Source organism: Lissotriton vulgaris, unplaced genomic scaffold (genome assembly GCF_964263255.1).
Source record: "Lissotriton vulgaris unplaced genomic scaffold, aLisVul1.2 SCAFFOLD_1067, whole genome shotgun sequence".
Classification (NCBI taxonomy): Eukaryota; Metazoa; Chordata; class Amphibia; order Caudata; family Salamandridae; genus Lissotriton; species Lissotriton vulgaris.
The window spans coordinates 537,713-555,596 of NW_028243062.1; the positions used below are offsets into that span (position 1 = coordinate 537,713).

General features: G+C 45.2%; 1 protein-coding gene across 3 annotated transcripts in view; it reads left to right on the top strand.

The window, feature by feature from the left end:
• The window catches only part of LOC147668719 (vascular endothelial growth factor A-like), a 298,705-nt gene extending 297,546 nt beyond the window's left edge, over positions 1-1,159 (top strand). The window contains exon 7 of one of the 3 annotated variants that reach the window (XM_086948483.1): positions 76-1,159. In XM_086948483.1, coding sequence (XP_086804609.1) covers positions 76-97 — 22 coding nt within the window. In that variant the 3' untranslated portion in view covers positions 98-1,159. The remainder of the gene's footprint in view (positions 1-75) is intronic. The other 2 variants (XM_086948481.1, XM_086948482.1) reach the window with 2 other exon arrangements.
• Positions 1,160-17,884: the final 16,725 nt, after the last annotated feature.

Genomic DNA, 17,884 nt, shown 5'->3' on the forward strand with positions numbered 1-17,884 from the left:
ACACTGGTTTAACTAATCAACTTGTTACCAATAATTTATAAATGGTTTAATTTGGGGTTCTTTCTCCTCTCCCAGATGTGATGACCGTCGGAGATGATCAGAAGGGGAAAACCTTCCCACCTTAGAGCTGCTGGTGGCCTGTGGTCGTCATCTTGTAGATCTTTGAGGCTGATGTCTCCCTGTACCACAGGCGGAGATGGTCGTCTGCCTACTTTCCCAGTTTGTGTTGTCACTGCCACCAGCAGGAAGCGGGAGCTGGATGTGTTGGCAAATTGACAGAAAGCCTCACCTTTGATCACCTGTCAAGCGGGTAAAAGAAAAACACAACAACCAATTCCTTCATCCATTTGCTGCCATAAGCTGCCATCAGCTGGAGTGAGGAGTAGCGGTGCATAGGAAAATATGTGCATACATGACCATGGTTTGAAATAAAGGCCAAGGGACTTTGCCATGTCCCTTGGCAGACTGTGCCAAAACCTGTAATAAGAGAACAAAACTTTGAAAAAGTAAGCTCCGTGACATAACCAAGATGGACGCCAGATTTGGAACTGCAAAGACCCCTCCATGGGATTAAAGATGTCCCAAACTGCCTGAATGAAATAGGAATGTAACGACCACTTTAGACAAGGGAAAACTGTTAAATGTTTTTAGTGAATATATATGCTAAGAAATCACTAGAAATATTGGCCAGGGGAAAAGCTGCTTACCACTTCCCCTGATGTGCACAGCAGATAAAAGAGGAAGAGTTATTGGCAATATGGCTTATGTTTCACGCGAATGTCCCCTTGTTTTGTAACATCGCCCCTTCTTAATGGTAGCATTAGACTCATCTTTGGCTCCTCTTGTTTAAATTTAAAAAAAATCACAGCTTATGTGTTGAAAGCCACAGTCCGCTCAGCCAACAGTACCAGACAACACGCGTAGTCAGAGCCAAAGTGTGCAGGACTGCCTTTTTCTAAACAAGGACACTGCAAGATGGGAGGAGAGAGGAAAAGATAGACAATCGGGAGATGTGTAAGACAGATTGAAGTGTAGAACTGTCTCTTGAAAGGTCTTTATATTTAGGGATACTGTTGGTTGGGTTAACAGTCGCAGGTGGCAGTCGCCTACAAATATATTTACTGTGCAAGAACTGCCTGATATAAAAATCTGCTCTGTTCTTTGTTTTTTGAGCCATTGCCTCCATGCCGTGATACATGTTTTCAGGTTTTAGAATCTTTGGCCAGGGCCCTGACTGCAACAAACTTTCAGATTCGCCTTCAGTGTTACAAATCTTGAGCACAGGAATACTCACTAGTCACCCACAACATCTTGCACATTCCAGAAAGTCAGTGGGCCGTTTGTGGAGTTACTGGCCCAGTGTTTTAGGGAAGAGTTGTTGCTGTGTTGAATGTGATCTCTCCAAGTTATTATTTCATGCTTTGTGAGCAATGCAGAAATTGACCATGGCAGATGCGTTGCTGCTTCTTTAGCATGATAGGAATGTTATATTGGAAAAGGAGGGCTCCACAGAATTAGTCTTATCTTAAAGTGACCCCAACAGAGATAACACAACATGCTCAATTTTTGGGCTAATTCCTGTAAGGGCTGTTCTCTTGGAAACGCAAGGCCCGTTATATAAAAACAACATTCCAAGCAGTGTAGTTTGTCATTGTGCCCACATACAATGAGCCTTATTTAGAGTTTGATGGACTTGATGCTCAATCACAAAGTGACGGAGTCCCATCTACCATATTTTAAGTGCCATAAGCTAGCATGCACTTGTAATATAGCAATCAGGATATCCACCACTTTTGTGATGAAGTCATCCACCGGCCAAGCTCTTAATCGGGCCGTCGCCCTGATTTATAGCTTGGTGGACGGGCACTCCATCACAAACACTACAGATATCTGTCCTCCCTATTACAAGGGCCATAGTATATAATGCATTTGTAATCAGGTGGACGAGAAATCAGATTAACGCATCTGCCAAACTCAAAATCACAGCCCTGGTCTTTGGCAACCAATTCTTTGTACCAATGTCCTTATGGAAAGAAGTGATCTAGGTCTCATAACAAGGGTAGTAGCATTTCAGGAAGTAATTATACCAGCTGTGTCACAACCTGCTTACCGGTTTTGCTTTTTTCTGTTCTTTTAACAAACACAGTGCCAGACCACAAAAGAGGCAGATATTTAACAGCTAAAGAAATTTTAAAGGAGAAACCCTTTCAAAGAAAAAAGGGATGGGGTTTTAGGTACTCTAAAAAAACGACAGTTCCCTTTTCTTAGTTTTATAGAGGTATCAAACCTCTGAAGGATTTTCTACCACCAAGTTCAAGGATAAGCCATATATTGTATCCAGAATTGCAAAGAGATTGACTAATTTACAAATATAACATTTTCAAAAGCAATCTATCAAAGAAAATTAAATTAAAAGCCAACAGCACAAAGAATACATCAAAGATTATTACGCAACGGTGGACTGATGAGAATACGCACATTCACAGGAGTATTTCTTAAAAATGTGGTTTGATACCTCTATAAAACTCAAGAAAAGGGAACTGTCGTTTTTTTAGATATTTAACAGCAGCATTCTAATTGTGGGGTAGAGTTTTCAAAGAGTTCAGACCGGAAATATGAGAAGAATTGTAGAGATCTGTGCAGAGGATCTACGCCAGTTATGGACCCTTGAGGAGCAGGTGAACTGTCTCCAGTCAGTAGTTAACCCATGAACAAAGCCACTGAATTTACGCAGTTCTGTGGCTGTGGTGTTTTCCCCATACTAGTGGATTTAGTAAGTGTGCCACATAATCCATCATCTGCTGCATAATTTAGAGGTTTGAAAACAATCGGTAGCTTTCACAAAAAATCAAAGGTTACTTTTAAAAAGTGCCATTCTCGGTGTAGCCCAGTTGGGGACTCTATGTGAGGTTAACTGGTCACCTTTCTGACAGTATTAAAGGGTTAAAAAGACAAAATAGTGAAACCATTATTAGCTTTATACTGCATAATTTTATACATAATTTTGCGCCCATTCCTGCATAATTTCAGTGGATCTGCCTGTGGAGCTTTTTACCACAATCCCCCTCCATACGTCTTTGGTTGCAGTCAGTTTCAGAATGAAAGTTATTCTGGTGCGAGAAGCATTGCTCTACTTTTGCCATATGTAAGCTATGTCTATGTATTCTTGATAAAAGAGCATTTCTTGGAGACTACACCCTGGAACATTTCCTCAAACGTGTCCGGCTCTGAAGAAAGTCCTATGAATGTTGAACCCTACGCACCTTCTTCCATGTGAGTCGTTTAGATGTGAAAAAAAACTGATGTACACTTTTTGCTGATGTTTTATATGTTTATGTAAAGATAATGCATATTTTATATACATATTATATATATATATATTTAGATCTATATTAGAAAATAACATTCCATCTGGCATTAAAAAATGTAGGCCCTGCTCTTTGCTCTCATCTTTGTATTTTTCTAGGAGTCTTGATGTAGCTGGTCACTGTTGAAGGAGTCTTCGATTCGGAAGCTACGAAAGCCTGTTGGGAGGTGGGTTTGACTTTGGCTGATGGATGAATTTGCAGACCTCACATGCGCTCAAAGATAGTGAACTTCATACACATTTCCAGAGGTTCATCTAACCTGCTACTTTCTTATATTGAACTTTAACCTTCAGCGTTTTCATCACAGCGAATTCAACACCCACCTATATACTATATGTTAAATTGTAGGTTATTTGCATAGTGCTTGCGAGACTGCAGGGCAACTTCAAAATACTGAGAAAGAAGAAAGAGCAGGAGGGAAAAGGATAGGAGGGAACATACGTCATGCCTGTTGCTTGAATAGAGTGATGAGGGAACCGTAGAGGGACAGAGCGGACGGACAATGAGGATAAAAGAAAGATGCATTTTGTGGTAGAGGGATTTAGGAATCAGACTTAAGCGATACTTTGTTAGGTTTGCCGTTGGAAAAAAGACATGTCACTGCAAGGCTGATTTGGTTGAAGTAAAGTCAGATAGCCTTCAAAGATGTGCTAGCTGTCAAATGGCATTAAGGGTGGGGAACTCTCCCTACTGCCCTCTGGGCTAGTGGTTCTGAGGGCCATGAGAATGGAGGGTAGTCCCCCGTCCTCAGAGTGCTGAAGACCAGGTCGGGCCCTCTCCTTACTTGCGAATGGGGTCTTCAGACTATAACGGTAATATTAGGCCTAGCTTTTATTCCACTCCTGTCCCAGCATTCTCGTGGCGGTCTACCTCTGGTTTCTTTCCTCTCTGCGGCTGATACCCGAAGTCACAAAAAGACTTGAGAGGCAAACTAAAAAAAGGCCTGTTCAATGGGTGGGCCGGAAATACTGGGTGATAAAAGGGAGATGAATCACTAAAGACCAAGGGGATTCCAAGGGTTCACTGAAAGAATATCAGTAAAAAATATTGATGCAAAAATATAGATTGCAAAAATATCGACTTCCTATACTTAAACAGGTAAGTACAAAAATATTGAGAAAAAAATATTGGTGTAAAAAATATAGTTGTACAAAATATATATATATATATATATATATATATATATATATATATATATATATATATATATATATATATATATATATATATATATATATATATGTAATAAATATTAAATATGTTGAATTATAAAATAACATTAAGTAGATTTAATATAAATAAAAAATATATAATTAATAAACTTAAAATAAGTTAAGCACTCATACATAATAATTCATATATATTTACTTTAACACAATTAATAAACTATTAATTTTATTTTATAATTTTAAATTATAGAAACATTTACAAATGTATATATATATATGTGTGTGTGTGTGTGTGTGTACCATTAACATAAAATCTAATTTTAAAAAACATTCTATTATAAATTAAAACATTAAAGTGTTTACAATTCAGTAGGGAAGGTGTTGGATAGCGATGGGTGAAACTTACAATTCCCACTCCAGTGAGAAGTGTTGTATAGTGGAAGGGTAGAAATGACTATTCCCACTCCAGTGAGTATAAAAGTAGGGAAAGTGTTGGAAAGCGGAGGGGTAAAAATGACTATTCCCACTCCAGTAAGTGCAAAAGTAGGGAAAGTGTTTGGATAGTGGCGGGATAAAATGTACTATTCCCACTCCAATAATTGTAAAAGTGTTGGATTGCAGAGGAGTAACAATTAACATTCTCACTCCAGTCAGTACAAAATTAAAAACACACAAAATGTCAACAATAAAAAAAATGTAAGTTACAAAATATATAAATGTTAAAAATTAAATTACAAATATATTTAATATTAACATTTTTAAAAAACATAATGTTAAATACACATAACAAATACCTACAAATATTATATTAAATAAAATTAAAAATCATTTAAAGACAAAAGCATTAATTATTACTTAAATTTACTTTTTTTATTTCCTACCTTATAACACCGCACAATTCACAACTCACATCTAAATTAAAAAAACATTGTACTTCCTCAACTAACATAATCAAATACCAACAAAGAAATATTATTAATTAAAAACAAATTAAAACTCCTAAAATTATTTAACATCCCATACTTTAGCCATATAATCCCCACAACCCACAGCTAAAATTGAACTGTAAAAAAATTCATTACACAATTAAAACTTTTTTCAATTAAAAAACTAAAATTATTTAACAACTAATTATACAGTAACAGTCCTGTCAAGTATCACGCAACAGGTGTGACACTCACGCATTTCATTGCGGTGTTGCGCATCACCGCCCTCTCAGCACGATACTGTAATGTAATTGGCTGACACATGTGTGTGACGCTTACTTGCGGTGACCACGTCCGGAGGAAGTACTGTAAGCACACTGTGGCAGAACGGCGGGCCACTCAAATCGAGTGGGAGTCTTCGCCGTGGGTCGTGGTGTGCTACAATGTCTTCGTGTGGAGGCTGAGGTGAGCGCTGGCCGCAATAAATAAAACCGTGTTGGCAGCCTGAGAGACCCGGCGGGGACTCACTCAGTCAGTGACCCCATGACTTGGAGTCAGAGTGGAGCACATTTAGAACAAGTAGAATGTATGTTGGCAGACGTGAATCCCGGACTTCTTCCACCCAGGTGCCTGACCTGCCTTTCTCTGCAGTAGGTGATGGTTGTCTATATCACACTCACCCAAAGGTGCCCATCCCTGACTCTACGCCTACAGCATGTAGGGCTGGCCTTTGCAAAAGAACATTAAAATGAAATATAAATAAGCCCTCTGATGCATTTACCTAACCAGGACATAGCAACGGGCTTTGGACAATATGCTCCCACTAAGACCATCCTCCCCCGGGGGCTCATGGCAAACTCTGAACGCCCTCCATGGCAGCAGATCTCCCGACAGCGTTTTAACCCCCTGCTGGTGTCCCAGGTCAATGGCAGCGCAGCTCCTGCGTGTGTCACGTTCAATTAAATAATGCCGATCCAGCGAGCAGACCCCACGATCCACCAGCTGCTGAGTGATTCTGAACCACACTGATCGTGCTGGTCGACGCTGGAGTGGTTTCTCAGCAGCCCAGAGAACACACCACCATTGCACTTCACTTTTGCACAGGGCTGTGCTGAGCCCCGGGCCCAGAATCATGCCCGACTGCTGTGTTTTCCGCGGTAGTCATTGCGACCTTGAGGCGGCCTGTTACTGAATTTCTCGCCAGCCTCGCAAAGTAAGTGAGTTCCTAATAATATTTCTCTGCTCAATAACATTCTCTATTAAACTAATAGCGTGGTCATTATGATGGTCTTCAGCGGCCTGCTACCATGTTTCAAGCAGGAATGTGCCAGGCAGTGATGTGTGATACCGATCCATGCAGCCATGCGTGAAGATGTAAAAAGATTTGTCAGAGCCTTTGCATAGGTTTGTTAAAAACTCACATCTTGACAAGAACTACAAATATTTCCACTTTCTTATTTCTGTTAGAAAGTTATGACTTTTACGACAAATTAAACTGGACATTTACCATTTGTCTGTCAAAAAAGCAATGCAGGAAAGAGGTTGGGCCTGATGTACGTTTGCATGATGTGTGAACTGAATTAAGTGTGCCTGATGTTGGTAACTTGCTGTGGCTGCTAACATTTGCTTCATTTCTAGCTGCCTGCCGTGCCCCTATATGTTTTCCTCGTCTTCATTGCTTGATTTTTCCTCATAACAAAGTGTCACTCATAGTCGTTAAAATGTCACTCATAATTTCACCGAGATTATGAAAATGTCACACATAGCAATCTGAAACCTTGGCAGCTATGCAGTAAGTAAAATTAATATACTCCCCACACTGTACCCCTACAAAAATAAAACACACACAAAAAAGATAAACAAATATAAATTAATTATTGATCAACTGGGGGCGGAGCTAGCTCGCAACCAAGTTGGCTGCTTGAGCCGAGAGCTCCCCTTCTCATGAATCAATCTGGCATTAATCCTGTGAGCTGCACAATTATTGGCGGCCCTAACCAGACGGACTGAGCCCCCAGACTGCTGCCGACCGCAAACATCGAAGGTGCGGGTCTCTGGCCTTCCCCCCTTCTTGCTGCCCGGGCCGCGTGGGCCCAGAACACTGGTAGCGGTGAGAGCGGCGGGGTAGCGTCGGCTCCTGTGGGCAGAGGCTTGGGCTTGGCTGCTGGCCTGGCCGCGCGGAGGCGGCCGAGACCGATCCTGTGTGCGGTGCGGGGAGTGCGATCCCCCGCAATGCCGGGAACCGCTTGATAGCCTGGACCGAGTGCGGAACTAGCGGCTTCCTGTGGGGCAGCGTTGTCCGGCGGGGAACTGGCGCGGGCCCCTGCACGGCCTTGACCCTGGAGCGCGGGCGCCGACATCGCGGCTGCGGGAGGAGGAGGAGTGCGGGTTGAGACCCCAGTAACGGAGGTGCCCCGGTGACAGGCTGAGATTGCATCGTTCCGAGGGGGGCTCCCCGGTCCCCTCCCCCAAGCGACGACCAGAGGTGGAGTCGCCAGCTGGAGGTGGGGAGCTGCGGCGGAGAACATAGCCCTGGAGTGGTGCTCAGGGGGAGAAGGACGCTGTAGTCACGTTACAGTGGCTGGACATAACTGGGACTCAGGGTCTCTGCTGGGACCCAAATAACATCAACTCGCCAGCAGGAGCAATTGGAGGTGCTCCCACTTGGAGTGTGGTGCACAAGGAAGCCGCGATTGTGGATGCACAGTGCCCGGCGCCAATCGCCTTACACCACGAGCACAGGAGCTGACTGGGGCCCTACAACACTGTTGCGGAGCCCTACAAAACAGGGACGCAACTGGATTAAGAGTGAGGTGGTCGGCTGCCGGCGATTTTGAAAGCACAAAGAGCCCCGGGTGGTGCTAATGGCGTGGGGATCCTGATTGTAGTCCAGTTGATCTGTAAGTCTACACGTCCTGCAGAGGGGCAGAGACCGACACAGGTGTATCGCGATGACCTTACCCGGTGCTTTGAATGGCAGTAATCGCGGATTGAGCGCCGCTGGAAGGGACCGCCACCTCTAAACTGAGAGATTTCTTTCACGGAGGGATCTGCGGTGCCGCCGACAATTGGAAACTACTGGCTTTGTTGAAACTCCCGTGGTAAGGGGTGACACGACAACACAATGGGCCGGACGGACAGGAATCAACCTAAGCTTTCGTTTGACCCTAAGAGACCCAAGCCCAGCGAACCCACAACGGAGGGAGGGCCCGGCGAGTCGGAGCCGTCTGAAGAGTGTCCACAGCAGGATATTCGCAGCCTATTGCTCGCCATGGATAAGAGTTTGCAGGGAGGGATCGCCTCCTTGAGAACTAAGATGGACGCGCTCACCTACCGAATGGACCGCATGGCAGAGAGGCTCGATAAACATGCGGAACGTATTGACATGTCTGAACGACGTCTGACGGAGGTGGAAGAGGCTCATACACCCTGGATACAGAGCACAGACAGTTGGGTAGGGTAATTCAGATCTTACAAGACAAGACGGAGGATTTGGAGGCCTGCTCTCGAAGATGCAATCTCCGCATCACTGGTCTTCCGGCATCCACCCAAACCTGGAATATGGAGCTGTTTGTAGAAAGCCTTCTGAAGAAGTTGCTGGGGGACACGGCCTTATCTGGAATGTTCGTTATCGAGAGGGCTCATCGGTCCCTGGGTCCGAGACCGAAACCTGGGGCTCCTCCTCTGCCCATAATTGCGAAGCTGTTAAACTACAGGGACCGTCATGTTACGCTCAAACTGACCAGAGAGAAACAACCGCTACAATATGAGGGATCAGCGATCTCATTATTCCCGGACTTTACAGCAAAAGTTCAAGAAGCGAGACGTCAGTTTGCGCCGATGAAGCGGCAGCTCCGTGATATGGGGACTGACTACGCAATGCTGTACCCCGCGAAACTGCGGGTCAACCGGCAGGGGAGGTCCATGATTTTCACAGACTCTAAGGCGCTCTAGAAGGCCCTTAAGGAATGGCGCAAGGAACAACGGTCTTCCCTGAACAGAGCACTGCTGGATGAAGCTGCGGGAGGTGCCCTGGACGAGCAGGACTAGTCGCGGCGCACAACTACAGATGGCTGAGTATTACTGTGGACTATTTGGGGCTCGGGCGATAATACAAAAGACTGTGTGACGTGTGCTGGCCTTTGTGAGTCCTATCCACGCGGAAGTCCTTGCTTGGCTTCGGAAGGTGGAGTGGGGGGGGGTTGCGGGGGGAGAGATACGCTTGACTTGATACTCAGTGGCTTACAGACCTGATGCTCATGCTGCTTTTGAGTTGTGATGTAATATCGCACAGTGAGGTGACGCTATACACAATTGTATTATTTATGGACCCCTGGGATTGGAGGGGGTCGTTGGTCATAGGTGTTGGAGTTATCAAGGAACCTGAAGCACTGTAGGAGGGTTCATGGTGCAGGCAAGGGGTAAGGAACGTGCATGATTGGAAGTGTGGCACATGATTCCTGCTTGGACGGGGGTTGGGTGACCGCAAGACTAAGAAACAAATTGTATTTCTCCTGTCAGCTACAATCTGCCTTTTATTCCGATTTGACAGCTAGAGTTCTGGAGTACTCATGGGGTTCTGTCCTATTGGGGGGGGGGTGATTTTAATATGACAAGACAACCAGACAGATCGGACGGCCCTGACAGACGTCCCTCGGTCTCAGCCAGGACGCTAGAGGCGTCGATGACACGATTGGACCTGTGCGACGTCTGGAGGCACCGAAACCCAACTCAGGAAGGCTGTACTCATTACTCGGCGCTACATAATATACACACTAGGATTGATTACTGGTTAGTTACTACTCACTTAACTCACAATGTTCGAGCCTGCACGATATTACCACGCACCTACTCAGATCACTCACCACTACTGTTGACTATAGCCGCTCCCAAGAAGCGATTCCCCCCGTTTGCATGGCGCTTCCCACCTTATTCTCTACTGGACAGCTCCTTTAAGGAGGAACTAGTCCCATCCATAGAGTTGACTCATTTCAAACGGTTTGGGAAGCCTTTAAGGCGTACATCAGAGGGATTGCCATCTCCAAACATGCAAGGGTACTCAAATCGATTCGGGGTCGACTGGAGACCCTGGAGAAAAAACTAAAAGAGCTAGACACCCGGCGCCTAACAGACTAAAGTGATGCTCTCACGTGGGAACTGACTCAGACGCTGCGTGAATATCACGACGAGGCTGATTCTGAAGTAAAACATCTGGGGAAGTAGCCACGGCTAGAACCTACGGCGAGGGGGAGTGCCTGGGGTCGGTCCTTGCGCAGTTAGCCAGGCAGTGCAGGAACAGATTGGAGATGCCGGACATGAGGGCTGCGCCGGCGGACACACCGCTTACTGAGGAACAGGTGGCAGAAAGGTTTTGTGAGTACTACGCATCTCTGTATGCATCCCGCGGGCCCGCCTCAGAGGAACGCATCCTAGATTACCTTACCCACATTAAACTGCCCTGGTTGTCTAACCTGCACCAGGAATTTTTGGTGCGACCGATCGAGCGGGAGGAAGTTGTATGGGGGCTGTCGGCTATGAGGGCGGGGAGCGCGCCGGTCAGTGATGGCCTAACCGTTGCCTTTTATAAGGCCTTTTCAGACCCTTCGGTGCCACAGTTACTTACGGTGTTTGCGGACATAGCCGACTCCGGAGTATTGCTGCCCACTATGCGCGAGGCCGTACTGGTCACCATACTTAAATCTGGAAAGCACCCGGGAGAGTGTGCCTCATACAGACCCCTTTCGCTACTAAATGTCGATGCAAAGATATTTGCCAAGTTGATAGCTAACCGTCTTAGTCCCTTGGTTACCTCAATGGTCGCCCCAGAGCAGGCAGGCTTCATGCCCAGTCGCAATCTCACCTATAACCTCAGAACGGTGTTTGCAGCCCTACAACATACTCGCCCAGAGGTCCCTGCAGTGGCTGTCTTTTTAGATATGGAAAAGTCCTTCTACTCGGTCGAATGGCCTTTCATGTGAGGGGTTTTAAGCCAAATGGGGGTAGGGGCGCTATTTCTTACACTTTTGGCGACGCTATTTCTTACACTTTTGGCGACGCTATACACTGCTCCATGGCTCGCATCCGGATTGGAACTTTGATCACCGACCCTATACAAATCAGCAGGGGCACAAGACAGGGCTGCCCCCTATCCCCCATACTTTATGCTCTCACGGCAGAGGCTCTTGCATGCGCTTTGCGAGAGTATCACGGGCATAGGGGCATACGATTCCCCACATATAATCTCATTGTATCCACGTACGCGGACTATACCCTTTTATATATTCGGGACACGGAAACTCATCTGTCTGCGGTGGTCCGCAAGGTGGTCTTATTCAGTTCCCTCTCGAGTATCAACGTGAACTGGAATAAATCTATTATGTTCCCACTAACACCGGCCGCGAAGAGGGTGGTTCCGGAATACCCACTTCAATGGACCACTGAAGCGGTGCGATACCTAGGGATCTGTCTGCATACGGACTCAGAGGTCGTGCTGAGGGGGAACTACGGGGTAGCAATCTCCAAACTCGAAGATGACATTGAAAGGTGGATTGCTCTACCACTGTCACTGATGGGGAGGGTCTCCCTCATGAAAATGATGGTACTACCTCGTTTCCTGTTCCTGTTTACTAACATACCTATGGTGTTGTCCAAATCATTCTTTTAGCAGCTACACTCGTTTACAATACGCCTGGCCTGGGCAGGGAAACAGCTGAGGGTGGATTGGAGCAATCGCACTCGTCCTTATTTGGAGGGTGGCCTGAGCGCTCCCGACCTGGAACTATATTACAAGGCAGCACAAAGCTTGCATACCTATCACTGGATCCACGGCCCGGCAGAGATCCCGCACATACGAATAGAATCTATTGTCGCAGCCCCTGTCCCACTTCCCGCGTTACTGTCTCGGCCGCGGGGTCGTCGTACCGGTATTATAGACTTGCTGAACTCGGTTACACACGTGTGGCACCATATGATGGATGTCCAGGCCTGTAGCTTGTTATATGCCCCGATGGCTCCTCTCGCTTGGTGTTCCTGGCTCGCTCCATGTAGGGTTAAAGGGGGTGATAGCCGCGTTGGGAACATTGGATATACACAATATGGGGGATCTTTTTACGGAAGGCACCGCACGCTCATGGGCTGAGATCGGGACAGAGGGAGTTTCCCATTCGTTATTGCCGCGTTTTCAGTTCCACAGGGTGAGACATGTCTAAGGGACCTCCTAGGGGAGGACATGATGGAACCTCCGGAAATTACGGCCTTAACCCACATTATTAAAGCTAAGTCCCCTGCTAAATTGGTATCCAATCTGTATCGTATTGCCCTCTTGGAAAAGACTGCGGAATATGCTCAACCTCGCCTGGAATGGCAGAGAGACTTAGCTGTAGAAATGACAGATGAGAAATGGCAGTACTGCTGCTCGAGCACTAAGCGAATATCGCTCAACGGACGACACCGGCTGATACCTTTTAAATTCCTGAACAGGGTGTACTACACCCCTGAAAGGCTTCATAGATATGGACTCCGAGAGAGCCTTCATTGTGAGAGATGTAGAGCGAGGGTGGCTGTGTTTTTTCCATATGGCCTGGTCCTGCCCCGGGATTGCTTCCTTTTGGTGCAAGGTATATGAGGAAGTGAATAGTCACTGACCTGACATTGTCTCCGGATCCACTGCTGGCTATTCTGGGATACTCTAAACCCCTTCATAAGGACCTTAGAAGGCTGGTCGACATGGCCTTTCTCCTAGCCAGTTATACTGCGAATTGTTGCCCCCACATAACAGACCTAAGAACTTTTGGTCACTATTCCTGGACAGGAGGGCCACACAGGATACAACAGATGTGGAGAATACGGACGCACATACGGGGGTGGATAGCTTAACTTTGGTAACATAATCCCCTTCATGGAGGGCCTACACTACGGGTAAAGTACGCTTCCTGGACAGGCCAAATACATGGTGAATGGTGGGGCTGGCCCCGGGTGTTTTTTATTTTTATTTATTTTTTACCACGGTTCGAGGGGAGGGGAACTCCAGGAAGGTGAACCGACATATTCTGGTTTTTGCAGGCCTTTCGCTGTCAAGCTGGGATGGTCCACATTCTTACGGTGTTTAGAGAATTGTACCATTTGTAGAGGGTTAGCTCTTGTACTCAACGCTGTATGTATTCATCAATGCCTTGATTTGATGCCTTTGTCCTCTGTGTCTGTTTTTCTTAAATGCCAATAAATAAATTTAAAAAAATAATAATTAATGATCAACTACTATTTAATTAAACAAAAAATACTTACCACCCTTTACCCCTATAAACCACACAACCCACACCTAAAATTAATTACACAATTCCATATTTAATGTTCAATTAATTATTATTTACCAACTAATAATTAATTAAACATAAATTACTTCCCACCTTTTACCCCTTAAACCCCACAACCCACACCTAAACAAATCACACAATTACCATAATTATCAATAAATTAGTTAATATAAATGAACTATTAATTAATTAAACATAAATTACTTCCCACCCTTTACCTCTATAAACCCCACAACCTGCACCTAAAATTAATTACAACATTTTCGTAAATAACTTTCTATTAATTAATAAGAACTAACTATTAATCAAAAATAGATTACTTCCCACCCTATACCCCATAAAGCCCACAACCCACACCTAAAAAATCACACAATCACCACAATTAATTATCAATTAATTTGTTAATATAAATTAACAACTAATTATTAATTAATTAAACATAAATTACTTGTCACCCTTGACCCCTATAAACCCCACAACCCGCACCTAAAATTAATAACACAATTGCTATAATTTAATTTTTAATTAATTAATATAAATTAACAGCTAATTATTAAGAATTCAGAAATAAATTACTTCCCACCATAAACCCCACAACCCGTACCTAAACATAATTACACAATTACCATAATTATCAATTAATTAATATTAACAAAATAATTAATTACAAATAAATTACTTCCCACAATTAACACTATAAAATCTAAATTAAATTAAAAAAAAAGAATCATTCATTTATTATAATTAAATTACTTCACACACTATTCCTCTATAAACCCCCAACCCGCTACGGAACTAAAAAATGCAAAATGTAATTAAAATAAAATTCATGACTAATAAAACTTAACACATATCTTAAACGTAAACAATACTTATACAAAAAAACATAAATTTAAAATAAAAACTAAAATACATGACACTAGTTAAAAAAATCGATATTTTAAACATCTATATTTTTGCAAACAGTATTAATGACATACATTTTTTTAAACGATATTTCTTACCTTAAATTCGATATTCTTGACCACGATATTCTTGCTGTTGATATTTCTGAATCACAATATTTCCAACTCGATATTTGTGTAATTCGACATTTCCAACTCGATATTCTGCCTCAGCACCGATTCTAAGGAAGGACAGGCCCCCCCAAACATGTTCAGCTAGGTTAGCCACCTGACAGATATACCACAACCCTGGGCTGAAGTACTGAACCGGGGTCATCTTGGTGGTGTCTCCCTGCAACTCATGTCTTTCAGGGGTGGAAAGGCAAGGGTCAAGTTGAAGTGTGTTTGTTTGTGTTGAGTTTCTACAACTTTTCAGTATTTACTGAAGGGGAATTAGATGGGTGGGGGCTGTACCTTGGAGACTGTGTTTGCACTCTTTGTCATATGGAAAATTGCTTGAAGCCCTAAAAAGAAAATTAAACAGGTAAACATGAATGTTGAGACACTAAAATGCTACTGGTAGTGTGAGTGACGTCATGCACCCTTCGACCAATAGTGATATCACAGTGTTGACCTCATGTTCCAAACCTTATTCGTCACAGATTCATGTTGGTTGATTGGGGACTAGGGCAAAGGAACAGAAGAAAAACTACAGAAAGTGAATAAGATATTGAAATGTTCTGTTTACTTTATGCTGCTGATACTAACTTAATGAACTCGTGAGAGCATGGGCAGCAGGTGCTTTTCCAGATTATCCCTAATAGACATTCCTGCAGGAAACCCAGAGATGTGTATTATTTGAATTAGTACAGAATGCCCCTAACTTTTCAGGCATGTGTTGACACAGCCTGCATTTTGCCTTTTTTCCAGTTGAAAGATAACACTAGCTGGTATAGGGTCAGAATATCTAGTTCTAAATAGGGTCCTGCAAAAATGTCATAGCCAAAATATCACAAATGTTAGTAGTCAATATTTTGGTACTACATTTATGTAGCACAATATTTTTGTGCTCGATTTCTAACATACAACTTCTAAGACAAAGGACATTTTAGGACTACAGCATCTGAGGGACACATTATCTTGAGGGTGCCACCGTTAAGAGGGACATCATCTGATGTTAACAGCTTTACTGGAAATACCTGATGGACATACAACCTGAGGGGCACACCAACCGTTGGGTTCAGCTTCTGATGAGTACCATAGCAGCTTGTGAGAGACAGAATGCATAGGACTAAGGAGTGTGGAGCCGGCTGATGGCCCAGTGCAGGTGTGTGCTCCCATTCATATTCATTTATGTAAATTAATCCTAGATGGATATCCTGGAAATTGGGCATGGATCCATCACTCCTAAACCAACACGGACACTTCCTGATTTTTAAGTTCATGCAGAAGACAATGGGTTTAGAATATCTATTTCTTTTCCTAGAAGGACAAAACAAACTGATTTTGGACAAGGACAACTATTGTGTTTTGTGGTACTGTGTGAAATCTTGAGGGATTCATGAAGTACTACAGGCTCCACAAATCTAGGCAAAATCTAAACAGAAAATAGTTGACTTTTAAATGGAATATTTCTGTATATTTGAAACATAACATAACAGGTGTATTTGTAAAGCGCACTTTTCACCCAAGGGTATAAAGGCGCTGAACAACAGATGTTTATTATTACCCAACTCAATGGTATTCATTTTTTCGACCTCAGATGGATGAAAGGCTGAGTGGGCCTGCCGGTATTTGAACCTGTGACAATGAGGTTGAACACAGGCTTCTGCAGTGGATGCATTAGTCCACTAAGCCACCAGACCCCGCTACAGAAATTCTTGTGAAAGTAACTTTGTTCTTGCTTTTGCTAATTTACCAGCCAGGCTGGTCTTTTAGACATCTTTATTTGCTACATAAATTAGCTGCATATTTCTTTTATTCTTAGGAGAGTCCTTGAGAAAGATTAATCCCAGTTGACACGACCTTTCCACTAAGGGCAAAATGGCACCATCAACAGTAGACATAAAGGGGTCCATAACGATGGCGCCTGCCACCGTAACGGAATGCGGGACCGTCCACGCGGGGTGCTGTGGTCCCACACCTGTAAATAGGATGCACCACAACCGTGGCGGTGGCATCCCCCATTCACAGCACTGCCTACCGCAATGCTGGGAATGCACGTTGTGCATTGGCATGCACAAGGAAACAGGCACTGCGCGATGCCTACCACCTTGATGCAGCAGGGGTACCATAGGTTCCCACCCATCCCCCCAACATCCTGGGGGCCCGCTACGGGCCCCCCCACAGCGAAGACCGCATGCCTTTCCATGGCGGGGTTAAAGGCTCATCTTCGGGGGCGTGGCCAAGATGGCGGGGTGAGCGGACGCTTCCTCCCGTAGCTCCTCCAGCCCGGCTCGGCTCGAGCCCCGATTCCTGCGCCTCTCTCCCCCCGCAGCTGCACTGCGGGTGAGAGAATTGTGCCGGAGTTCCTGGGGCACATTTTGGTGCCACTTTGACTTCTGGAGCCCCGGGGGAAGTTCCCGAAAAGTTTATTCGGAGATCGCTCCGAGGACTAGAGCCCGGGTCGCCCCGAGGAGAGGAGCCTGGAGGCGGAGCGTAGTGCGGCGCTGTCCGCGCGCCTTGGCTGGCCCGAGTGCTGAACTGCGGAACGCCGGAGATCCCGAAGGAGCGGACTAGAAGGACTCCGCAGAGCGAGGTGGCTTCCTGGCGGTGCCCTGGTGGCAAGCACCATTACCGGGCGACGGACTTTAGCCCTGTACCGGCGATCCCCCCACTGCCCGGGGTCTCGGGGGTGACGCCTTGCGAACTCCGCGCCCGGAGGCGCTGGATGGCGGAGTTCGGGCAGTGCCCGAGCCGGGCAATCGACTGGTGATGGGGGGAGGCACCGGTTTCGCACTTTCCGGACCCGTTATCATTTGAGAGTTGCCCACGGACTTGCTGGCCCGGGCTGCCTTCTTGGGTCCCACCCTCCCGCCATCTTGTCTTTGTGTGGCTGAGCCCGGTGGCCCCTGCCCGCGCCCTTCTCACACGGGAGCCTCGACTCATTCTGGCGCCAGCTCATCTACTGCCCTCCCTGGGAACACGAGACGGGAGGCCTACTCTTCGGACGTTGCTGCCTGCCCTGCAGGCCTGAGGGCCGTCTTGCCCATGCCCGGACCGCCA